This window comes from Falco rusticolus, chromosome 3 (assembly GCF_015220075.1).
Source record: "Falco rusticolus isolate bFalRus1 chromosome 3, bFalRus1.pri, whole genome shotgun sequence".
In the NCBI taxonomy this organism is placed as follows: Eukaryota; Metazoa; Chordata; class Aves; order Falconiformes; family Falconidae; genus Falco; species Falco rusticolus.
Window position 1 is genome coordinate 113,982,354 of NC_051189.1, and position 25,354 is coordinate 114,007,707.

Sequence of the window (25,354 nt, forward strand, 5' to 3'; positions counted from 1 at the left end):
TCCCAAGTGCCAGCACAAAACCCAGTTACCTGAGGGGAAAGAAAAAGTGAGAATATTCTTCCTGCTTCATATCCACATGAAACTTCTACCCCCTGCACTCTCAGTAAGGCATGAGTAGAGGGGCAGGAGCTCACGCCACTGCAGCAGTTCTGTGGCATCATCAGGACTTCTCATTCCTGATCACTGTCCACACAAGCCCAGGAACCAGCTGAGAGGGCCACACCAAAGAGGATTTTAAAAATGCGTTTGGGCTCGTGCCTGTATTCAAAGGGCTGGGAAAGGGGCGTTCTGAAGCTGAGCGAGCTGTTTGCAAAGTGCTTTGGGAGCCAGGGGTTAATGCTGCAAGGTAGAAGTAATATAATAAACACATAACTGGTTCTCTTTCACGCTCCAAGACTGGCAGCAGATAAAGCAGCCAAAACACAGCTACTCACATACTGCAGACACTGAATCATGACGGATAATCCCTGCTCTCCCTCCACCTCAGGCTCTCAAGGCACCTTCCTGACGTTGCTGCGGCAAACTGTACAACAGCCTAATAGCAGAGACAGGAACCACCAACCCCATTTCACAGAGAGGGGAGACACGGAGACCTGCTCAGGCTGAGCCTGGCAGAGCTAAACATAACTCCCAGCAATCCTGCTCTCACCTCTGAACACAGGAGGCAGATGCAGGAGTAACAGCTCTCGTTTCCTTGCTCCATCCACTAAACGTCACTCTCAGAGCTCAAAGAAAGTCAAAAGTCCCATTCCCGAGACAGTCAGCAGGTTTAGGAAAAACAACATCTCAGAGTAATAATAAAGGGTCACAGTGGTGGGACTCAATGCAATAATTTACATGGCCAATACGATGATCTTAAATCCTTTTCCCACCTAAATGATCCTATGCTGCCAAAGCTGGGTCAGTGCAAGAAACACATCGACCATCCCAAACGGCAGAGGTTAGCTCTAGAGCAAGCAGTGCTGGGCGCACAGGACACCTTTCCTGGCAGAAGAGAGGCTGGCACATGCCGAGTGTGCCAGGAGCGGTCAGGGACACCTCACCGACCAGCAGTTTATTGCCTCTGTCAGCACAACAAGCTGTGCGAGGCACAGTGGTTCTGCAAACCTTATTTCCTCACCGATCCAAAAGGCACTTAACTGCAATTTAGATACATTAATGACTGCAGCAATGTTCCTAAGCAGGATCAGCTGCTCTGTCAAGCACTTGTATTAACACAAAAACAGGCACAAATTCTGCTCTGGAGAGGCTGCAGACTAACTTCCCCCTCGGGATCACGGTTTTTGGGAACACATGGATTCAGTGGCAGCTGGGGAAGGATGGTGATGGTAAGGAACTGGGATATGAGACTTTTAATCCTTGCAATGACACAAACTCAGTGACTTCACCTCTCTCTGTTCTCTTCTCCCCCCTGGTAAACCCGGGCTGGCTTCTAGCTCACACGAGTGGAGTGAAACAAAATCCATTCATGTTCGCCAAGAGCTTTGAGATCCATGGGTGACAGGCGTCACGCGCGGCGCAGCTCCGGGCGTGATTGAGTTACACGGCGCATTCACATTGCTCTGCTAACAGCCAGACTTTGCTCAGAAACCTTCGGAGGCAGGTGGCAGGCGGGAAGAGTTATTCAGCCTAAAGCGTTCGCATGCATCAAAGCAAGAAGCTGCAATGCCCAGCCAGCAAATGGAGCTGCTGCGGTGCAATACATACCCAGCCAGGTGCAAGGAGGAGGAACAGGGTCCAGGTCACTGCCCCCAAGTTGCCAGCCATCCCGAGTAAAGGGAAGGGAGGGGATTCAGGCTGCTGACTGACTCACTCCTCCTTCGGAGTTTCTCCTCTCTCTTTGGAGAAAGTTGCATACCAGCTCCTCTTTAAATAGCCTCCTGGAGGGGGCGTGCCCCGCGCTTGAGTGACACCCTGGAAAGCGCTGCCGAAGTGGGTGCAAGGAAAAATGTCCACATTCCAGGGAACATGAGCAGATTCCTGTGGCCCCGGTGGTTACGGGGCTGCCAGTGCAGCCTGCAGCTTGGTTCCTTTCCACGTGGGTAAATCAAATCCCGGTAAAAGCAGGATTAGTATTTTTTAATTTTTCCCCTTTTAAACTCCAGAAGTATGAAGCCTGGGACAGCTTTCTTGACACAACCCCCCTTTCCCTACCTACATCCATTCCTTTTTGGCTGCGAGAGCCGAGGACTTGAATAAGCAGAGCTTTGTGGTGCTCAATGTTTTTCCTTTGAAGGGGAGGGAGAGATGGAAAGTTCAGTGCTGTTAGGCGCAATTAGGTACCATCACTGACCGTGCATCACCAGCGCTTGCTGCTGCCAGCTCCGAGAAATGAAAGTTTTATGACTACAAAGACTGCCGTCTGAACTCCTGCAAGGAGGAGCCGCTGGTTTTATCAGGCAATGAAAAGTTACGGGGTGAAGGTTATGGATAAAGGACAGCAGTTCCTCACAGTGCTTTATTTGCACCTCAGGACTGATGCAGGGTATCATACCTTTTTATCTCAGGGCATGATCCTTTCCGTTCACTAATGAAATACAGAACCAGGCTTCTGCAAAGCCTGCACAAAGACCTTTAGAATATGAATAGTTGTCTTGTGTATTAAAGAGTTGTTTTGTTTATTCCCAAACAGCAAGCGGAATGCTGCCATGGAAAGATGAGGAGAAGGAGTGCAGCAGAGGGCACTCTTAGTCCTCGCTGGCCTGGGGTGTGACAGAGCACGTTGGGTACCGGACAGGAATCCTCTGTGCTGTACAAGAGGTGGCCTTTAAAAAGATGGAGCCGTGCCTCTGAGTCAGGGACCTTTCCAGGGTAGAGGTGGTGCAAGACCTGTGCACTGACTTCAGGCCGGCATAAAAGAAGGGGCAGGAGCGTATACAGAATGCACTGTGCCATACAGTCCCTACCACATCCCAGCAGTGCGTGCCTCGAAGTAGGACAAAAGATGAAGACAAATGTAGGGAGCGTGTAGTGGGTCATTTCCATTCAGCCTCCTTCCTACCCACCTCCAAGTGTAGGGCATCTTAGCCGGGAATCAAGCCCTGCGTTTTACCCAGGTCCTTTCGGGTCCCTGTGCAAGACCAGATCAGCTTCCACACTCCCTACACCACTGTTTGTCCACTGCTGAAAACAAACAACTCCAACTCTTAATGAATTAGCACTTGGAAAGCCCCTGGGGATTTGGGGCTGGAGAGCATTAGCACAGTGCAAACCAGCAGATGCAAAATGCTGGTGCGCCTCCTTCTCCTCTTCCGTAAGACAAGGGATTTCACAATCATTTCCGTACCAGCTACCTCTGCTAATGTCACAAGAAAGGATTACACCTCCACACAGAAGATTTAACATACTGGAGGTGGCATAGACTTCCAGTGCCCTAGAGCAGCTCGGAGCTAAAGGCAGTCTCACTGGATATACATTCCTTCCCCTTTTGGAAGGCTTGGCACCTTAAACTATGTTGTTGCCTAAAATTAGCTGCTCACATTTCACCACGGCGTGTAAATAAGACAAGGATAAAGTGCTACACACCTCTGTCCTCATTTTCTCACACAGCAAGAATATAAACTGCAGCTGAATTCCAAGCCATACGGGGCATCTGAAGTTGTTACATTTGTGCCTTTTTAAAAGGACAGCATGTAATATATGGCTCGAGTCATGCATCGCCCCTTGTCCAAGAAGCAGCAGTTGCACCTTGAACGATCATCTTCCAAATGCCACTTTTAGCATAAACCTGCTGCATGACCTCGAGTGAACTGTTCAACCAAAACACTCACTCACCTGTCAGGAGTGCTGGGGGCAATATTCAGCGCTAAACCAGCATGACAATGGCTGCTTGAGTTTTTAACCTACAACAAAAATAAAGAATAATTCCATGATAAAACATCCTTACCAAACTGCCCATCATCACCCACATGAGTGCTTTCATCTTCCCAGAACAGAAGCGTAAGCAAAACGTACTGAGTTGCAATCCTGCTCATCCTACAAGCCCCCTTAGCTCTGCCGTGGCCAGCCATCTCCCCTGCTTTGCCAAGACACGAGTGTTTGGATCCACTCTAGGTCCTTTACTGGAAAGCAGGACCAGCATCTTGCACCGGCCCCTTCACTGGGAAGTGCCAGGAGCGGTGCCAAACCCTCCCGAGGAGGGTTGCTGGGGCCAGAGGAGCCCACTTTGTCTCTCATAGCCCAGACTAAGTCTGTCACTTCTTCACCATACACTGAAAAAAAGAAGAGGAGCAGCAGGACACGAAGGACAAGTGTCAGCTGGAGAACCCTGATTTTGGGAGCTTCCTACACCCATGGTCCAAGATATTCTCAGGACACTCGACAACCAAAACTACCCCTTGTGCTAGCAGCTGAACTGTTCACCCCACTGGACACGCCACTTGCCAAGAAGCAAGAGAAGAACATGCAGGTTGAGTGACTCAGAATGATCAAAGGGAGGAAACACCCAAGCTAACACCCATTTGTATATCTTCTTTTTGCCTGAGCTGCCTCAAGTGAAGGGATAAAGATGTCAACCCTGCTTAAAATCTCCCCCAAGCAAAGAATAGTGGGTGTTTAATTCACCTTGCTATGTTCTTCTGGGTTCACTCACCATGCCCAGCTAGCAGCTTTCCTGAATATATAGTAATTACAAAAAGAAGACATTTAGTTAATTGCTAAAAAACACGTAAGGCTAAAGAATAAAATTAAGGCAAGCACACACACATTTTTTTGACTCAGTGTGATCGCTCGCAGTGGCGCCCTGCCTGCAGGAGCCAAAATAAAAAGCCAGTACAAGCACCTTGGTAAAGGGAATCGGGCTCACCCAGTCCTCAGTGGCTTCAAATCTGTCCCCTGCCTCAAAGTTAAGCTGCTCAGTCATCCAGAGGACATGCTGGTGGCTCGCAGGACTGCTCCGTACAGAACAATTTTCATTCTCACAGCTGGCCAGTCTTGGCAAAAGTCACTGCTGGAGTGGATCACAGGCACTCACTCTAATTTGGCACTCTTTTAACTTTATGAGCCTTGCTGAAATTATCTCAAACATAAATTTGGCCAGCCGAGATGGTGAGGTTCATCCAGCTAGTTGGTCTGAAACATAGGAATTTCATTTCATTGTTCATTACCCAACTACTGATGCCTGCTTGATGCATCCTGCTCACATGCTCAGGCAAAACTGAATGCCAGATTCAGAGCTACAAAGGAGTCCTGTCCCTTGCTTTTTGCCACCTTCTGTACTTTTGAGGATAAGATGCAATTCCTGAGATCGGCTGGGCACTTTCACCCAGCTTCTCTCCTGATGCTACAGGGCTGCAAGACATAAGTGACACTTGATTTCTCCATCTGTGGTATATTACTGATAAAAGAACAATCTCATCAATGTCTATCAAGGCCGTAAGTTTGCAGCAAGGCTGGGAAGGAGTTCTGCTGGTCCGTGTGACTTGGGGTGGGACAGTGAGTGAATGCTTTTGGGCTAAACAGGGCTAAACCAGAGACTTAACAGCTGAGAAGGTCTCTTCCAGACCCATGTTCCTGTTCAAGTTCAGCATTAATTCAGCATCTGCCTAGAGGGACATTTAGGGTCAGATTCATGCCATCTAATCCTTAGGTACTTAATTAAGGCATCTACATTAGAAGCCTGATCTCTCTAGGCTCTCTTTATAATCAGTGGAGAAGGGCCGAAGCTCCTGAGCTGCCTTCTGACAGTCCCACCTCTGCTGCTCCACATGCATCAGCTGTATCGTGAAGTTAGTTGCTGTGAATTGTCAAGAGAAAGCATCATATAAAAGCAGCACCAGAGCTCAGCAAAGGCTAAATGCTACCCCGTATCTGACTCCAATCTGGGTGGGAAAGGCTACCCTGCCCTAAGGACGGACGGAAAGGGCAGGACAAAACACCCCTCCCCACTTCAGCACAACCTTGGGATGAAATCCTGACTCCGCAGTAACACCCGCTGGCTCCAGCAGAGCTAGGATTCCCTTCTCCGCCTGGCTTGCCAGATGCTACAGCCCTGAGGGCACACTGCTGTGCCCATAGTGTAAGGGATGTCAAGCAGGGAATAAATTTCATCCCTGGCTGCAGAGTTTGCTAATAAAATCTACAGTTATTTTAGTTCTGGGAGGAACACTCCATTGTATTTCAGGATTTATTGTGAAATCGAAGCCTATCAAGGGATGCAGAACTTGGGATGGGTGGGGTGCCTGTTGATGTCCTCATAAAGGAAGTAAATATATAAAAACAGTCTTGGCATTGTGAGTTTGGAAACAGCCAGTGCTTAGATACAGAGTTTGCCAGCAAAAGCACACATTCTCTTCTGGTAAAAAAAAAAAAAAATGCCCCCCTAGAGCCTGACCTTGTCAGGATGCAAAAAGCCAGTTGTGCAGCTTACCAAAGAGCGTGCGACCAAGGGCACCCAGAGGGGCTACCAGGCACAACACTAAAACCCATGTATCAATGCACAGGATTCTCGTTTCAGAGCAGGTACACAGTAAGAAAGTCAACACTTCTAAGGTCATACATGCAACAAGAAGCCTTCCCAAAGCAGAGAATGCAGGTGTTGAGCTCTTTGTGAAATAGGCCTTGGTTTTGGAAGCAGAGCACTAGTCTTCTCTCTTTCTTTTGCTCTGTTTCTGCCTTAAGAAATGTGGCCTTTTGCCCCAGCCCAGTGCCCAGCCAGCTGGGAGGCTTTCCAGTTAGGACCACTGTCATTATCCAACCCGACTCCTGGCCTAACACACACACAAGATCCTACAGCAAGGGCTTCTGTGACCAGCATCTGTGTTCTGCCTCCTGGCAGCCTGCAACCAGCTCTGAATGTGGCAAAGAGGCAGGACCAAGCCCTAGACTTGAGCTCTGGGGAGCCTGGTGCAACAGCTAGACCTACTGCAGACCCCCTGCCCGACCCCAGACACGCTGTAGGTACAACCCCTCCAAAGCAGTCGAGAAAGAGCTGTGAGCACAGCTTGTTCCCTGATCTGACCCTGCCTGGCAGCAGCGTGGGCTGCACAGACCTGTCCGAGGGCTCACTCTGCACCAGGCTTGTGCAGGCAGGTGCCCCAGGATCCCCGGGGCTCAGCATCCTGGTTACTGGTCCATGCAGAAAATCAGACCTCAAGGGCAATGCGGACAAAGCTGCAATCACCCTGTGCCTCAAGGTTTGTCAAGGTGCAGTAAAAAAGTACCTGTTACCTGCAGACCACAGGTCTCCACGTGGCAGTGTAATAGCAGGTGATCTTCTGAGACCCTTAACAACTGCAAAATTTAGATAGAAATGTGAGTCATCATCACAGCCAGGAGCATTTGTGCCCAGGCATTGGCTTGCACAGAACTGCAAGAGGAACAGGCCCTGGGAGGAAACAGTCAGCTGCACCCACCTGTGAAAGGGATGCTTCCTCGGGTTTTTCCACTTCTTAACTTACTGCATGCTTAATTATCCCGAAGGAAAACTGCAGGAAGGGAGGGTATGATTAAGGTGGACTCGGGCAGGCTCATTTAAGGTGGCCTCCTGATCTACAGGATTCCTTTGGTGCGCAGCTCTGATGTGTCTGAACTCTTGTATGGGGCTGGGTCCTCACAGCACCTGCAGAGATGAGGCACAGAAGGATGTGTTCAAGGTAACATGGCTTATGAAAGAGAAGGGACTAACGTGAGACCTCTAGTTACGGGCTACCGTGTTAATCACGGGGCTCTGCCACCGCCAGGCACTGCTGCGTCTACACAGCCGTATCTGAAAAGGTGCAAGGTTGAATTCCCCACTAGATCCCATCTCCCCAAAGACTCCTGGCATCACCTAAGCTCAAAGATTCTCTGCCCTAAAATCCTAGGACCCAGCCCCTCGGTCAAAATAGCTTTGCTGAAGTCAATAGGTCTTCCCTAATTTATACCAGCGGCACATCTCACACAGACTCAACAGGCAGCAACAGGCCCCTGAGCTCTGCCAGGCTGGTAGGACCTGGAGGGGTGGGTGGCCTACCAGGACTTGTGTGTATCTCTCATTAGGGATTTGGGAATCCAACAGGAGCCTGCCCACACCTTTCCCATTCAAGTTTTGGAAAGACTCCAGCTCATTACATGGAATCAGTGAATAATTTAGGTTGGAAGGACCCTTAGGTCATCTGGTCCTCCTGCAGCCAATTGCAATGCAGAGGATAGAGAAGACAGGTAGACTTCAGGGACCAAGAGAGAAGCGCAGGTCAACGGCATCTGCAAGTCCACCAAGGCACCGCTCTTGCCAGGCTGTTCCTGTATAGCACAAACAAATCTCAGCACATGAATCCTTGATTAGCTTTCTAGCCCCTAGGGCTGTAACTGTGAGCCAGCCTTAACGAAGGGCTTGCACCTTCAGAGAGGCAGGGACTTTGCTCAGCTGAAGGGATTGTTAACCTTGGAATGTAATGCAGACACCTTTAAAATTATCTGTAAACCAGCTACTTCACTGCTGATTAAATAACATGATCTTTTTTCAAAGGTCTGCACAAGCTGCTGTAAGTTACAAACCCATGAAAAATAATCTGGGAAATCTTAAGTGTGAGACTTTCACTTACATGTTCTTAATTCTTTATTTTTGTTACAAACACACATTTATGAAGCTGACCTTTCATATTTTTTTATTTGTTTCCTTATTAATAGTTTTTTTCGAAGTTTCACATCACGAATGTTTTAAGAATACACAAGTCCCAAGCTCCGTGAATAGCCTTGTTAGAAGAATGGCATACTTTTACACAACTTTAATAAGGAAACAGTCTGTATTTGCAGCCATCATTGACTTCAGACAGACCAAATTCACACCAGCTGAGGCAGGCGGAATGTTTCAGCAGGCTGCAACCTGTGTGAGGTCTCTAGTGGGGCTTTCACGTGAGCCGAGTCAGCGCTGTGCTCCTGGGCCCAGCAGCGGTCACCCACTTGGCGTATGCTGGACACTGTGTGCTGCTTCTCAGCACCTGGTGCTTCTCTCCTCCCCCAGCCCCTTGTCCTGAACAACTGCCCTAGCTGTCTTCCCCAGAAACTTGTGTGATGTTAGAAACACTCTTGATATATTTAGAGGTGACAGTTTTATTAGCTAGTGGTGGAACGTTATTAGTTCTGCCTACAAACGCCGCATTTTTTCATACCACTTTAGGTACAGGTACAACAGCATTACTGTTACAAACCTGCTTAAACCACTTTAAATTCAGAGCCTTTACTTTCAGTATGGCTTTTGCCATACCGTCTTTTAAATACCCTGCTGCTGGTAAAGCAATCACTATGACAGACTGCTAAAGCTTTTATAGTTTAGGCTATTTTACCCCAGAGATGCAGCAACAGATGTTTTTCAAGCAGGTTTTACAAAGACTAAGTCTGCTGTTGTTGTTGTTGCTGTTTTAAGGAAGTTATCTGAACCACTAATTTTCATTTCTATAGTTTAAACTGTTTCATCCTCAGAAGCATGATGTCATCTGGCAACAGGGGCACACGGAGATGGGTTTGAAAGCAGACTTTACGTGAATAATATTCACTTGTTTTTTTCCAATCTGATCCCTGCAATACAGCCATGAGTCAGGTAAAAGAAAAGCTGTGGCTGGTTCAATTTCTTTGCCAGGCAAATAGCCCCAAATCATCTTTACTCTAATGCCTCTTTATGCAGTCATTTCACAATGTTCTCCCTTGTGCATTAGACTGGAAATGAATGACCTGCCTGGCAGAGATAGGCCAATCTCTGGTCAAAAGGCTTTGTTAAAAAACATTATTGGGGATTCTCAAATTATTACAATTTTGAGCCCAAGGTGACCTGACCTCAAAAAAAGGGGATAGATGAAATGAAAACGATGGGGCCTGGCTATGTTTCAAGGAGGTAAGGAAAAAAGGCTTTTCCTGCCAGGGCAGCTCTTGGTCACTTGGCACCCAAGACCTTCAAAAACCACAGAAATGTTCCCAACTCCGACATTAACTGTTAGAGCTCTGTGTGTCCCCGATGTGGGGAAATAACTAACCAGCTGCAGAGACTGACCAGCATCATTGCCTTTCCATGAAAACAGTGAGACTTGCATTCTCCATGTGCACAGTCCTCTGGACCGGTGAAGTTCCCCCTCTGCTATGCTCATCTTCCTTCAGAGGAAACAGTGAGGGCCAGGACACAGCTCAGATGCCTGCAAGCCCTGCAAGCCTGTTCATTCTGCCCCAGACAAGGAGGGCTGGCAGGACCGTGTGGATCCCTTTCCTAGAACAAAGGAAACAAAGAAAATTACTTCCAGCTTCTCAAAATTCTTCTCAAAATAATGTCAGCTTAGTCTGTACTGCTATCCTGTAAAAAGAATTTGGAGAAACAAAAAGAATGAGACAAATTCCCATGCTCACAGTGGGGCTATTCTCTTCACCAGAACGTACATGGGAAAGAGCTTGCGATGCTATTTTAAGCTCTAGGTGTATTTCGAGGGGATCTCAGCTGAAAAGGCCAGGGAAGAGGCCAGGCTGTGCTGAGTCAGAGGGGAATCCCAGGAACCAGCCTCACGACAAGAATGTAAGACCCTTTTTCATTCTTCATGTGAACTAAAATTAGGGTTGAAAGAAAGAATTTTGTGGCAGAAAAATCACCCGCAACAAAGGGACCTCAGGAACAGAAGCATGAGGTTAATTTGACACTGCACGGATCATGAAAGCCAGAACTTTACCTCTAGCATTCCTGTGGCAACTGCACAGTGATTATGCTAGACCATAGTTTCATCAGAGAATGATTTCAGCTGGCGCTGGGGCTCGGGTGATATGCGTGCTGCAGGATGAACTTCTGAGGTTATACAGACAGTGCTGGCAGTCACTCCTCCTCTGGTTATTTTGAGACTATCTTTATGGATCCTCATCCCACAGCCCAAAGTGTTACGAGATGCAGAAGACCATCTACACCAGCACTGATGTGATCGACAAGGCTTTCATGTTCCAAAAAGATTGCTGACACATTCTGCCTGGTCAGTGCAGCTACTGGCCATCTGCCTTTTCATCAGCACCAGCTTCAAAAGGAGACATATGGATCCCTGCTAAGAGTGAAGCCACACAAACAGCAGGCAGAGAGCCCAATCCTGTCTGGACAGGGGTTCCCACAACCCCGGTCCATGAAGCCATGTTAGAACCAGGTTTCAGTGACCTGGTGTTGGACCCAGATCTGTGAGCTCAAGACCAAACCCATTCTCCCTCTCAGTCTTAAGGCTCAAAATGCTGTTTACTGCACGGCCGCCCACCGGGCTTGGCTGGCTGCTGGTGCAGCTTGTGCCAGTGTCTGCTCAGCTCTTTCCCACACTCGGAATCTCACTTCTGCTGTTCCACAGGCTACAGCATAACCAGCCTTTAGGGGAGACATGTCAGTGCCTGCAAGCTCAATCTCATCTGCTGCCATGAGCTCGGTACAGCCTCTCCTCCCAAGCCAGCACTGGGAGGTCATCGCTTGCCTTGGGTTCGAATGCCAGAAATACCCAGCTCAGCAGAGATTTCTGGCTCAAAAGCTGCCACTTCCATAGGAACCTCCAGGGATGGGAAGGGATAGGCTTCGCTTAATTGTTTTGTTTTTAAAGTAGCACTCTCTCATCCTATTTTTGTCCTAGGGTTGTTTTAATTGGACAGATCTAAAGCTCTCTGCAGCTCACTCCAAAGGAGGGAGAGAGAGCAGACCCTTCAGCTCTGCCCCCTCCCTACAGAACGACTGTTGCTGTTCCAAGTCTCCCCACCTAATGACTTATCAGACAAAAGGGAGAGCCCTTGATCTGCGCCAGTGACTCCAAAGTGATGTGGGGCACAGCAGGGTTAGGAAGGTGACAGTGTGAAACAGTTTTCTGTCTTCTCCCCTTGAGGTGCCCCCTGAAGTCATTGTGCCCTGTGAATACCGTTGAGGAAGGTGACTGGCATGGCAGGGAGGCAGCGGTGCAGGATGTGCACACAGCATGCTTGGCAAGAGGTGGCTGACTTGTCAGAGGAAGACAGATCAGCGTAGCTCAGGAAAAGGCACTTTAAAATAATCTTGTCACTCAGATCTCTCAGGTGAGGCCATGCAATGAGCCTGGGGAATGGTGCTTCCCATCTTCTTACAAGGTTTGTTGTTTTATTTGGTTGTGGTCGAGTTCTTTCCCGAGTGCAGGTGTTCCTGTTTGCACATTCAGCAACACTTCCCATCAGTTCATGGCAGAGTGAAGCTATGAGGCAACAGCAGGTCTGCTCCCAATCTCTTCAGAGCCGCCGCACTCGTCGAGTGTCCCCTACGCACAAGGTCAGAACCAGGTCCTTTCTATCTCCCAAGAGAGACACACATCTGCACTGAGGCTCCTGGGCAGATAATTCAGACAATTCCATGTAGAGCTTTTAAAGACAGAAGCTCCTAATTCTGGAGTATCTGGGGTTGTTCTGACCCAGGTGAGAGCTCAACGGGCAGTGTGACCCTCCGGATTTTGGAGAGTATCAGCAGAGCCATAGCAGGAACAGTCAGCAATCATCAGTCCTCACATTTCTTCTCTATCAGACTCTCTCCTCAGGTGACAGGAGGGCCCAGGCACAAGGGAAGGTCTATTTTCATGTTGTGGATGCTGTAAAATTAAACTGGAGGGAGCACCTGTGTGTCATGCAGGCTGATGAGCTCCTCTATAGTACCAGCTCTTCCCAGGTGTCACGTGCTTGCCCTTTTCTTAGGGAAAATGGATGTAGAAGGCATTGAACAACCACAGACCTCACACCACAGCAGTCTGTTTCGTAGCTGCTGGAAAACAAAGAGCATCTTCAGTGCTGGGGACAGGAGCTGGTCCTGCTGCAAATCTTATCCCTGCTTTGTGGATACACAGCATACCTGTGTCAGAACACCTCCCAAGGCCAGCAGCAGCATGGCTACAGCCCATAATGGCTCTGGTGAGCCAGGCTTTAGCGGGAAAGCTGAAATTCTCCTAGCAGGATTAGGGCTTTCCCCATGGCATGGGAGGGAGGGCAAAAGTATTCCTCCTGTCCTTTCCTTTCCTACGCAGAACGGAGAAGCAGCCAAGATCTGAGCCTGCTATTCCAGTTCCAGATAAGTGGAATAGTCATAAAAGCATATGCATGAGATATGAGCGAATGTGAGGGAGGGTAGGGGCTCAACGGTGGCTGTACAACCCTTCCACATCCTTCACAGGAAGATATTCACTCCATAAATATCACGGGTTATGGCTGGGCCTGGAGTTCATGCTGAGTTTAATGGACTGTGCTAAGCAAGCAGTGTGCGTGTGAATGTGCGTGTGTGTTCCTTCTCTCTTGCTGGAGGGAAGCTGTTCTGGGTTCTCCCTGCTGGCCTGCCAGCTCCTGAGCCAGGGAGCTCTGCGGGCTAAACTGGCATTTCAATATATAGTGCTGGCGTATTTAAGGAGGGGAAGGCAGGCAAAGCCATCCATTGTCAGTGAGTATGGAGCTTCTGCATGAGAGCTACAGGAACCTGAGATCTGCAGAGAGCGAGAAAACATTGGTTAGAGGTAGGACCTGGGAGGACCCACATCAGTTTACACCAGTTGAGCATCTGACCTCAACTCCCTTTGGGCTTTTGGCACTCAGACTGCTAGGGTGCTTTTGGAAATAATTCTAAGCATTTGCCTGCATCTGTAGACCCCTAACTACCTTCAGTTCAGCAATGGATCTCAATTTCTTCTGGCAGTTGGGGTTGTTTTGATCAAGGTTCTGGCCTGCCTGAGGGCTCAGAGCCAGCAGAGAAGCTGCTGTCAGCATTCCCAAAGCTCAATCCCCTCTTCTGTTAGAGCATCCTGCTCCTCCACGTTCCTGTTTCATATACCTGGAACTGCTGTGAGCACAGCAGGATGAATCCCCAGTTATACTGCCGCAGGAACTGTCCCTCTGCAGTCCTCCACAGCATTAATCAACACGCTCCCTCCAAGGGTTCCTTCTTTGTTTACAAACTAAAGAAACGCAAATTCTTGCGTTACTGAGAATTTCCGCTCAGCTGTGGGTCACATTTTAAGATTCTTCTGTTTTTCTTTCCAAGTAACAAATGTTTGTTTTGCTGAAGAAAAAGGGAGTGATCCTGTTCCACTCGAAGGGGTGTAAATCAGGAGCAATACCACTGAATCCAAGGGGCCAGGAGCAGGGAAAATCTAGCACGAATAGTGTATCCTGCCCATTTCTATGAGCATATGAAGGCCAGATTTCTTAATTCGTTTACCCCCCACTGCTTTTGTTCTCTTCCCACCCTTGTCCTGTCTCCCTGTTAGAAAGAATGTCATGACTGGGATGTCAAAGAGCAGTTATCACTAGATGTTTGGTTGGTGGTTTTTTAATAAATATATGATGTTCTCCAGATGCTACAGAACTGAGTAGGCTTCAGACGATCACCTCTGGTCTCATTTACACAGCTATAAATCCTGAGTCACTCCCCTTACTGCAGCAGACCAATGCCAGATGCAACTAGAGGAACGAAGATCAGCATCCAGCCCCGAGCTACTAAAAGCAAACTGACCAATTGCATTTCTTAGAGAAAGACTTTTACAATGATTAATGACAGACAAACAAAAGAGGGGCCCTGGGACACGTTTCTCCAAGTCACAGCAACTTTCACTTAAGCAACTGGGACATTTTTTAAAGCCCAAAAGAAGAGAGACATAACCATTTACTGTGCTCAACTGACCTAGTTTATTTTTTTTTTTCTTTCTTTTTAAGAAGATACATGCTTACTGGGAACATGAATGAAAAGGTCCTGTTCACAACTTTGCCTTGACATTGCCTGAACTAAAAGTCATTCGGGTTTAAGTCAACATGAGTCAGGCGTCAGGAAAAACAAATGGTTCCCACAGCCCCAGACCAGGAATCAGTGCCCTTAAATACAACTGCTTCTGCTCTTGGTGGTGCCTCAAGTCCAGGCAGAGTCAAAGGAGCTTTTCTAGATTTATGCAACTTCTGCAAAAACCAGAATCAGCCATAGTTTCGAGATCCACCTGATAACACTGCTTTTGCTCTTGTGGTTGTGAACAATTAGTCAGAACTGCATTTTAGTTCAGTTTCAGTGGGCTAGTTGTAATTCCAGTTAGAGTCTGGGGTCTGAGGAGCACTAGATGGGAAAAAGTCTTGCAAGAAAGGCCTTGTGATCTTCCCAAAGGATGGTTGAGAAGCAGAGGAGAAGAGCGAAGCCAGATCACTTGTACACTTTTTCTGATGAATTTAGAGTTTAGAACATACAGTTGTTTCCTCTTTCTGTCTCTTCTGAAGCAAATCGTGGACATTTGTGTTGTGTGGATACAAATTTACAGACAAAGTTAGTTGATTCTTCAAATGGTTCCCAGATCCTGTTTACAAATTCTTTTATACTTTAGATCAGATGCGTCAGCATGAGCCAGGACACCTTTCATTGTTCTGGTAGCAAGAAGCAGCCATAAGCCCAGTTTAGTCAGCCAGTTAAAGTGGATTTACTGGTGCTTTGGACTTGAAGCTGCTCAGACAGCCAGAGGATATCAGTGAATACTGTCTGCGGCACATTTCAGATGGATCCTTACAAAATACACATACTTCCCTAAGAGAGATACTTGTGACACTTTATTCTCTCTTCCTTTCATAAACAACGTGCGTTCTATTGAAAACAGCTGGATTTGCACCAGTATCAGAGAGATTGTGGTCTGTGCTGGTCTTGTTCTGACAGTCACAGGTGTCAAAGATGGTCAGTAAAGGACTTTTTCCTTTGAAGGTACAAAATGGATGCAGCAAGAAAACTGTATTTTAGACACACGTACAACTCTTACATCGGACTGTCTGGGCATGTTAAAATCTTTTTCACATGGCTTAGTGTTTACTGGTGTCAGAGGTGGATAGCCTCAGTGCAGCTGTTTGGCTCATTAGCTTTCAGAAATAGAGAATGTTTGTCCTGGGAACAGTATTTATAACCTTCCTAAGGCAAATAAGAGCCAAGACATTTCAAAACACGGTTTGTACTGGAGTGATATCTCTCCTCCCCAATACCCCACCACAGAAGTTTCTAACTAGTCACCGGGATTACCAAGACAGCAGGGAACCTAGCGGGAAAAGGGTATTCTAGATCTTGTAGGCCAATCCTGCTTTCAGTTAGGGTAAAGAAAGAATCTTCTTGAATTGATAAATCTGCAGTGTTACCTGGCCAAAGCAAGTTAGGAAAGAACCATTTCTCATTCCTTTTTTATGAGAAAAGTTTGTGCAGTGGGAGAGTTAGAACGGACTGTTTGCTAATGCTCTCTTTTATGAAAAAAGTTTACAAGGTGGCACAGGTGAGGCTTTCTGAAGTGTTTAAGTGCTGCAGGAGCCTATTTAATGGTTAACCCTAGCCTGGGATAACAGCTGGACTTGATGATCTCAAAGGTCTTTTCCAACCTAAATGATTCTATGATTCTATGATTTGCACCACTAAAGTCATTCAGATATCGTCAATAAAAACTTATGTGACAAGACACGAGAAGAAAAGGATTTTCTGCAGAATCAGTCACTTTCTTATATTTCCCTTGCCTTCTTTAAGATTTAGGTATTAAAGCCTTATGGCCCAAAGGAGAACTAATTTCAAATAAAATGATAAGTATCTATTTGGAGATCTTCTGGCAAGTTTTACAGTATCACAGGGTTTCTTAAGCAGCTTTTCCAGTGCCTGAGAGCACATATTTTCTTTCCCCGTAGAAAAGCGGCAACTATTTGACATTCCACTCCTCAAGGTGCCTAGTTCCTCCTGCACTAACACCACATCTCTGAATGATGGATTTGTGTGACCAGCACTATCCAAATAAAGGGAACCGCCAGGCTTTCCCAGAAACATGAAATGGCCACATCCAAGAACCTCAAAGGCAAGTAAATATCCTCCTTTTTAGAGATGAGAGATAAACAGCTATTCAGCAGAAGCTGTGAAGACAAGATTTGACGCACATCCTTACATTTTTCACTAGCAGCTGGTGATCTAGGGCATTTTCCAATCTTGTGATATATGATTTTTTTTTTAATGCTAGCTAACTATCTTGTGAAGAATCAACCTCAGTTTAAAGCCATTCCTTTCAAAACTGAATCTCAAGTCTTTTATATCCTACTGCTTTCTTTATTCCAGGCTATTAGGGACACACTGCCACTCTGAGCAGACAGAGACTCCATAGGTCCTTTCCCATATGCTGATGCAATTGAGAAGACTCAGAAGGCAACATAGCTATGCTACAGTAAAACAGGTACGGTCATTTTCACAATTCCCACTGAATATTCCCAGCTTGATTTCCAATCACACAAAACAGGCCAGTCACTTCACACACTCTCGGTGCTTCTTGGCGTGTTACTACCTATGTGACTTTTATTTAAGTCAGATGTAACTTCTCAGGGTTAGCAAGAATGGGATCAGATGGGAACAATCCGCTGCTACTTCGTTAGGAGGGATGTGAGTTGCGGTGAGTCTAAGACTAGAAGGCATGATAAAGGATAAGGTAGATGGATTATAAATTTCAATGAGGGATGCTGGAAAAGCCTCAAGAAGGAATAAAAAATTAAGCAGAAGAGAAAAGTCTGTTTTGAGAAAGCGCTGGTGCCAGCTTGTTGTGTTTCTGGAGCCCATATGTGGATCTGTATATTTTTACATCAGCACCTGTCCAAAAGACATCCCTCCCTGTAGATGCCCCTTCCATAGGAAATTTCCATGGACACACTAATTCACAGCTGCATGCAAAACGCTTTGCTGTGTCCCCTGGATGTTCCTAACCCTTAAAACACAATTTCAGAGCATGGCTAGAAAATCTTGTCACTTCCCAGGCTGGTATGTAGTGTTCAGGTGTAACAGGAACTATATGGTTACTTTGCAAAGTCCCGCTGAGAACCACATCCCAGGTTTTTATAGATTTAGGCTTTGCTTAGCATTTTCATTTTTCCCATAGGACAATCAATTGGCTGCTTTGGATATGAGGAAATCTGAAAGTGGTTTCCATACTTACAGTGGGAGAAAACAACAGCATGCCCTTATGTGCAAGTCTCAGTTATTCCCACCTCCTGCCTCAATTTAACTTCTGCAAAGGCAAAGTCATCCATCAATCCAAGGACACATGTATTTCTTTCCTATCTGCATGCCATGAGACTCAACAGCAGTGTGCAGAATGGAGCACAAAGGGGGCACCTACACAGCATGGCCAAAGCACTGTGGCCTGACCTGACTCTTCCTTCTACTTCAATCCCGAGTCCCCTGCCTCCTGTCACACTCACATCAGAACCACTCTCAGTTCTTCTGTCCGCCACCCCTGTGGCCCCAGCCACCTCATGCAGCCATCACTGTGCCTGAAATACAAACCCCTGAGTAACAGAGCCAAAAAGCTGAACTCACAAAGCAAAAAGAGAGAAAAGCATTTCATGTGAGAGAGGCCAAGCCTGCTCCAGCCTCATCTCTGATCATACCCAGCCAGCCTCTTTCTCTTTTTGCTTCATTTCTCATTTTCACTGGTGGCACAAAAAATTCTGTCTTGTAACAAGCTGACCTTTCAGCTGAACTTCTCAGCCCCTCCTCATTTTTGAATCATATGTCAACAATTACACTAATATTGAACATTCACCTATTCTGAACGTAGCACTTTCCAGTCACAAAGCACCTTGCAAAGTTTAAAAGTTTGCCTACAAATCCCCTGGGAAGCAGCTTTCCATCCTTGATCCCAATGCACAACAGAAAGAACTATACTACAGGGGGGAAAGACAACTTGCTTGAGGCCACACAGCAAGTCCACAGCCGAGCCAAGAGCAAAAGGCAGCTCCACTCACTCCCCACTCCAAGCTTGAACCAGCCAGTGCTTTTTCATCGGCACTGACAAGACAGATATTCTAGTGATTTCAGCGAACAAAGAGGGCCCTCTCTGAGCTGTCGTATGCTGCCATGTGTTTCCCTGCTGTCAATGATTATCCATGGGATTCCCAACAAGGACCTACAGTCACTGGCAACATCTGCTGCAGGGTTTCTCAAGGGGCTGAGGACAGGCTGTTTTTAGCCCTTCGTTTATTTGGACAAGTTCACTGCTTGCCAGAAGCACTGCCCCCCCCCGCCGCGCACACACATACGCCCCCCCCACACGCTCTTTCGAGCCAGGGAGCAGGGGACCTTCCATCCCACACAGGCTGCTTTGTAAGGCCCAACTCTGCAGGAGGTCATTCCTCCCTTCTCTCTGGAGCCAGCTGCTAAAAGCAATGCTGAGATCAGACAAAAGATTTCACCCGTCAGTCGGGCTGGGGAACACAGGGATTGCTGTCCCGAGTCAGACCACTGGCCTGATAAACCCAGCATCCTGCTTCTGGCAGTAACCACCCACCCTCGACGCGTTGGAGGAACACGATTTCCCTTTCCACTGATGCATCTCGCCAGCCATACAAAGCCTGCTGTGGTACACAGATAAAGGTTTCCTTTCCACACAGCCAACAGAACAGGAAAGACCAAGCTCCTGCTGCCCAGCTGTGTCCCAAAAGTCACAAATACTGGTTTCAAATAGAGCCAAGGTGATGCGCTCAGAGTTGAATCAGCTCTTGCGCTTCCACATGGACCAAAGAGGGTCAAGACCCAAATTCAAAGATGTTGCAGGGTGTTGGAAAAGCCCCAGATCTAGGAGCTGCTTAAGAGGTGGATGTTCAATACAGGCACGGCACAGGATCTGTTCTGTACTGGACGGTGTGGACACTATTACCACTTAAAGGCACTTATAGGCAGGATGCTACAAATGTGCTGGACTGCCAGCCCTGTTGATCAGTCCATTACAGGATCCAGTTCTCCTTTCACATGCAGTAGTGTAGGACAAGGCTTGGACAGAAATCAATGAGAGCACACAAGACTAAGTTTGGCTAAAGGAGATGATCCACCCACGAGAAGTGACCATCACCCTGTCTGTCTTCCTTCTGAATGTTTTTACTCTGCTCCAAAGCTCTCTTACCTCTTCACTTTACTGCTACAGTTACCAGCAAAGGATTTAGTTAAATGGCAGAGGAGAAAACATAGCTCTGTGAGATTTTGTTTCCTCTGACAAATAAAGAAAACTCAAAGGGTCAGTTCATGGGTCTTCAGGGAACTCAACAGACCTGTTTCCTTCTCATCTGCTTGCACCTTAAAGTGGATCCATTCACATTCACAACTAAACCCTTCTAATTCAGAGGTTCAGTTCATTTGCTCCTAGAACAGCCTATTTTGGAGATCTAGGGATGTCCTGAGGTGCTGAAGATGAATTACAAACATCTCCAAGTCACTGAACAAACATGTGCAGTATTTATGCAGTAATGCATAATTAGGAAGTGATGCTTTGTCCAGCACTCAATACAAGAAGGCTGGCTGCGTTTACATATATTCCAGGAGTATTTTGCAGCCCTAAGTCTTATCACATTGGGTGGGACCTTAGCTGATATTAACAATTAACCGGGGCTAAGCAACCAACAGATGGATACAAAATCTGACCTCTAAGGAACACTCACATGCCGCAGGCTTTGGTGCTGCCAGTTCATTACCAACACAGTCCCTCTTGGCGATTTCTGCAATGATGCTGCAAGGTCAGGGTTGTCAAGTTGACACAGCAGTTAAGAGTGAAACGAAGGTCAGCAGAGATGTCAGGAGAAAGGAAGCCTTGTTACGGGTTGAGTTTAGTCCCAGGAGGAAGATGCAGTTGCTCTCCAAGGCATTATGAAATCTACAAAAAGAGAGATTCATCCTGATCATAAGAAAAGAATGTCTCTGATCTCCTCCTCCTCTGCAGCGACGCGCCACCCCACACAACAGAGAGGAAGGATGAGTAACGCAAGCTCACAGCCCAGGCACCCAATAAAGGGAATTGGTGGGTCCAGACCAAAAAAGCAACCCCAGGTTTGTTCACATTGTTCAGGGTTATGGGTTCTCACTCTGCACTGGAAACAACGCTAGCTTATATTCAGGGTGGCCGTTCAAAGCTCGTGTTCTGCTGCAGCTATTGTTCTGTGTGACAAACACAAAGCCTATGATAAGTGAAATTACATGTTGGGCTTGTTTTTAAAAGCATTAACATTTAGGGGAAACTATGAACTTGTACCACTTTGGGCTAAATCTGAACAACAGAGAAAATAAATCAGAACAGGCCTCATGCCCATACTTTTCTATGAAGAAAGTTGTTTACAATGCATATTACACTCCAGAATAAATCTGGGATAAACAAAGTTGAACTCTTCTCTGTCCCTCTTCCTGTGAAAAAATCTTTTCAACGGAGAACCAGCCCACCATCTGCTCACCCCATAAGACTTGTTTAACTCCTTGTGAATATCGGCACAGACATTGTGAAGGACAGTCTTCTCCTCATCCCATGCGCTATTCAGCTGTGCTAGTGTTTCCAAATACTCCTTCCCTTGCTTTGTTAATCAAAATACACCTTTCCCCAAAGACAGCAGAACAGCTTGCCTACATGCCAGCTACAGATCTGTTCTGGCAGGCGCCAAACACCAGTAACTTCAGCAGAAAGCAGGAGAAGATGAAATTGTTAGTTTGCAGGAAGTGCTTAGCACATTTAAAAACTAGGACCTCTCTTCCCTGTACCTGAATGGTTGACCATGGCAGAGCTTTTACACCCAATGAAGAGCAGAACTAGGTAGCAGTGACCAAACACTGAAGACACAAACTGTTTCCTTGGACACAAACGCTCAACCACACACATATGTCTTGCTCATTCCTGCAGCCAAGACTCATTTTGAGGTCCTCATGACTCAAAGCAGGGCAAAAGAGAGCTTCTCTCGGACTAGGCTTAGCCTCCAGTTGCACAAGCATTCACTTCAGTAGAAGCACTGGCTTAAGCAGCTCCCATATTTCCACCTCTTGTCACCCTCTCAGTCTACTACAACTTGTTTCTGCGGATGAAATATGGATTCAGGAATTGACCTGAAATAAAAATAAAAATAACAGAAAGAAAAATAAGGGGGGGATTTGTTCTTTTTTCTTTTTGAATTGAGATCATTCTCTAGCTGGGCTATCACACAGCCATGCAAAAGGTACAGCAGGATGAGAGAGGGGAACAGAGCAGGCGCAGAAACAATCAGCCATAGCTAAGGGAAAGTCACTGCATGCTGGGAGTGTGCTGCTGCTGAAAAGAAATACTTGTGAAACAAAATCCTCACTGTGCTAAGCCTGCCCCAGTTTGGAGCTATTTGTTTTGCACGGGAGCCTTGAAAGCCTGTCCACTTCTGACTGAGAGGCTTCCATAAAGTGAAATCCCCACTTGGCTGCCCATTAGCTCGAACGGATCATTGTACTGCGCTGCCACCACATTTTTGGGTCCATTTCCGACTACTTTGAATAAAAACAACCTGAAAGTCTCAACCGAAGAAATAACTTTGTTGACAGAAGAAGAAAAACATAGAACTGTTAATGTAACTATTGCTATTAATAATCTTTAAACACCCAGGCTGAAACTTGGGTAAGGCCCACAGGAAGGCAAGAGGCAAGCTCCAGGTCCTTGTGGTTCACGAGAATTTCCTGCCTTGTCAGCGCACGTTTCCTCTGCTTCAGGGAGGGATGGTGTCCAAGGCAAATGGCATTCCTTTCACGCACCCACCAGGGCATCGTCCGAAGGAAGGTGCGGCCAAGTAGCTCTAACGCTGACAGATGGTGATTTAGAAATTGAACCACTGGGACACCCAAGCCAAATCAGATATGGGGCCTCAGGGATACTGGTGGTAACTCCAGTAAGGATGTGCAGCTATTACTCAAATTAATTCTGACTGCTGCTTTCCTAAGGAAGCTGTATCCAGCAGGGCGAGGAGCATTTCTGCACCCCCCAGAGACCACCAATTGCACGTACTAAGCTGATTGTTCCCCACCTGCCTCTTCGCAGCTGCCTCTCGGAGTGCTGCAAGGGAGCCGCAGCATTCCGAGCACGGAAGCCTGCGGGGATTACACGTTGCTGCTGGGGAGCAGGGGGGAGCCTGTGAAATTGGCCAAGCTAAATGGCAAGATCCCAGCAGGAGGGAGTCCCATGATCCCTCTGTTTTCATAGTCCAGTGAGAAAATACTTCCCATCATGTTCTTTTTCATCAGCAGACAATCTTCTGGAAATCAGACCCTTTTCAATTAGGTGCCCACACATGGATTTAGGAATCTGGGCAATCAGGTTTGTAAATGTTTAGGGCAGGATTTTTCAAAAGCATTTGAAGCACATGCTTGTAAAAATCCGTCCTCTAGCAGAAAAGACCTCAAGGTGCTGTAGAAATGTTCTTTAATTAGTGCATGCAATTTGTGAGGTTGAATTATTTCCTTAGCCCCATTTTATAGATAGGAAAGCCAAGGTACAAATGAGGCAGCATGTTTCCCAAGGCTACATAGCGTGCTAGTGCCCGAGCCAGAAACAGACCCTACTGCTTCTGACTCCCAGTTTCTTGCTCTAATTACCAGAAAATTCCTCTCCTCTATGGCACAGCCAACTGGTTCCAATAATAAATCCAAGCTGTTGCAAAGATCAAGTCCATTTTTTCACTGCTTAACCCAAAAAAACATTTAATTTTCAAAACACAGGTTTGGCTTTTCACCAGAGAAAGGATTTGTTTTTCATTATTCATCTGGTTTTTGTTTTTTTTTTTCTCTTTTAAAAAGCCAAACATTCAATCACTCTGTTCAATATAGAGTTCCTAGGCTAGGAGCACTGCAACTATCGTTACCCTATAAATCTTCATTATTCTTACTATAAATACACTTCTGTATTTTTCATTTTGTTATTTTTATGACTAAATATGGCACCTTTAGCAAACCTCAAAATGCTTTCCAAAATTAAGAACTTTGAATCAAATCCTGTAGTCCTTATTTCTGAGAAGAAACACTTTTTTAAAAATTGTAACATTCCTTGGTTTATGTCCAAGGCAATAACATTAACCTATGGCTTTTCAACACTACTTTAATTATGCCAGTCTACGGTGGTAAAGATAATACTGCCTTACTTAGACACGGTCAGATTGTTACAATGGTACCTTATGTTACCTATTCCTGTAGGGGAATAAGCCAAATCAGGATAATTTATTATTTTTTTTAAACTGTGCCCACTCTGGGTATGTCAAAACAAAAGATTTATGAAGAAGCTTTAATATTAACAGGTACTTCTCCTAGTATGAACAGTATTCACTGCTGGGCTAAAAAGAAGATACATGCACAAAAAAATGACATTTGTCCTTTTCTAAAAGTAGCAGGATATTATTTCTAGCTTTTCTTTTTTATTTGTTTGTTTTCCTAACCCAGACATACAGATTCTGTGGAAGCTGGAAGATTCTTAGATGAGTAGAAAGTTAGTGAAAATAGTTTTATCACAGAGTTTATGAGTGTAAAGACTGATCTGTTGAAATGAGAAGCAAATGTTAATTAGATCCTTAAACTCCATTTCTCATTCCCCGTTTGGCACAAATGAGTAATTAACGTTGCGGAGAAAGGATGCTTTTGTTAAAGAACTAAATCCCACGGACTCTTCCCACCTTGTCCAAGAACCAGTAACTCTGTGAATAGAACAATAGGGTGGTTAAAATGACTGAATCCATCCGCCTTTTATCTCTGCTCCCTCTGTGGAACTGTATCTGCTGATAAATCAAAGATCGACTCACTGGTCAAATTTCTCAGATGCATCTTTCAATAATACCTGTGATCCTCCAAGTGGTAGAAATGATCAATCAAGATTCGCAGTTCTTTATAAAAAGGACCGTGATTCCTCTGTCAGCAGCACCCTACAGAGTAACATGACCTGCACATTCTCCTTCACCCCGTAAGAGGGGTTGTCCACAGTTAATTTTCTAGTACAACAGGAGGCAACAGAGCTTCACCATGGGTAGTGATAACTTTAGGATACCTTTATGGGCCTTTTGGTTGTATTTCCTTAGGTCTAGAGCCTTGTGCTGAGCTAACAGGCAGAAGCTCCAAAAGCAATACCATTCAATGGAGAACCAAAGAGCTTTAGGGCTTGCAAGCGGTTCAAAGGCAAGCAAGGAGATCAAAGTTGTTCACCACGTGCCAGCTGCTGCAGTGGTGGCACCACTAGCCTCTCTGCCACACAAAAGAAGGAAATTAATCATTTTTTCCTGGATGCTTTTGATACGGACACTAGCTCTTTTTCATCAAAACCAAAGAATACCTGGAAAACCACTTCAGAGGATTTTAAATTATGTCAATTTATCTGCAATATGAGGAACACTACAAGAGGAGAAACTGGCTGGGTTGAAATTTAACAATCAAAAATCCACACAAAACCTTTGTTGCAAAACTCAAGCCTATGAAAACCCTCACCTACTGAACTTACAGGCTGAACAAGAGGGAACGTCTATCTTCCTTCAAGTTTGTCAGCGTTCAAGAAAACAAGAGCAAGCTCAATAAAAAAAATCTCATCGCATTTCTAGCTCAGTACGAAGACTTGCTGAAAACCTTGCAAACAGGAATCAGTTAACTACAGTTTACTTCTGGAACCATGCT

General features: G+C 46.1%; 1 protein-coding gene across 6 annotated transcripts in view; it reads right to left on the reverse strand.

The window, feature by feature from the left end:
- The window catches only part of LOC119144812 (CCN family member 2-like), a 42,783-nt gene that overhangs the window by 11,442 nt on the left and 5,987 nt on the right, over positions 1 to 25,354 (reverse strand). For 2 of the 6 annotated variants that reach the window (XM_037380634.1, XM_037380629.1), the window contains exons 4-12: positions 21,458 to 21,796; positions 20,374 to 20,585; positions 9,948 to 10,174; positions 7,353 to 7,558; positions 7,168 to 7,230; positions 4,805 to 5,070; positions 4,564 to 4,612; positions 3,775 to 3,842; positions 1,708 to 3,123 (exon numbers count right to left, since the gene is read on the reverse strand). In XM_037380634.1, coding sequence (XP_037236531.1) covers positions 1,708 to 1,767 — 60 coding nt within the window. In that variant the 5' untranslated portion in view covers positions 1,768 to 3,123; positions 3,775 to 3,842; positions 4,564 to 4,612; ... (4 more) ...; positions 20,374 to 20,585; positions 21,458 to 21,796. Of the gene's footprint in view, positions 1 to 1,707; positions 3,124 to 3,774; positions 3,843 to 3,954; positions 4,613 to 4,780; positions 5,071 to 7,167; positions 7,231 to 7,352; positions 7,559 to 9,947; positions 10,175 to 20,373; positions 20,586 to 21,457; positions 21,797 to 25,354 lie in introns of all 6 variants that reach the window. The other 4 variants (XM_037380630.1, XM_037380631.1, XM_037380633.1 and 1 more) reach the window with 4 other exon arrangements.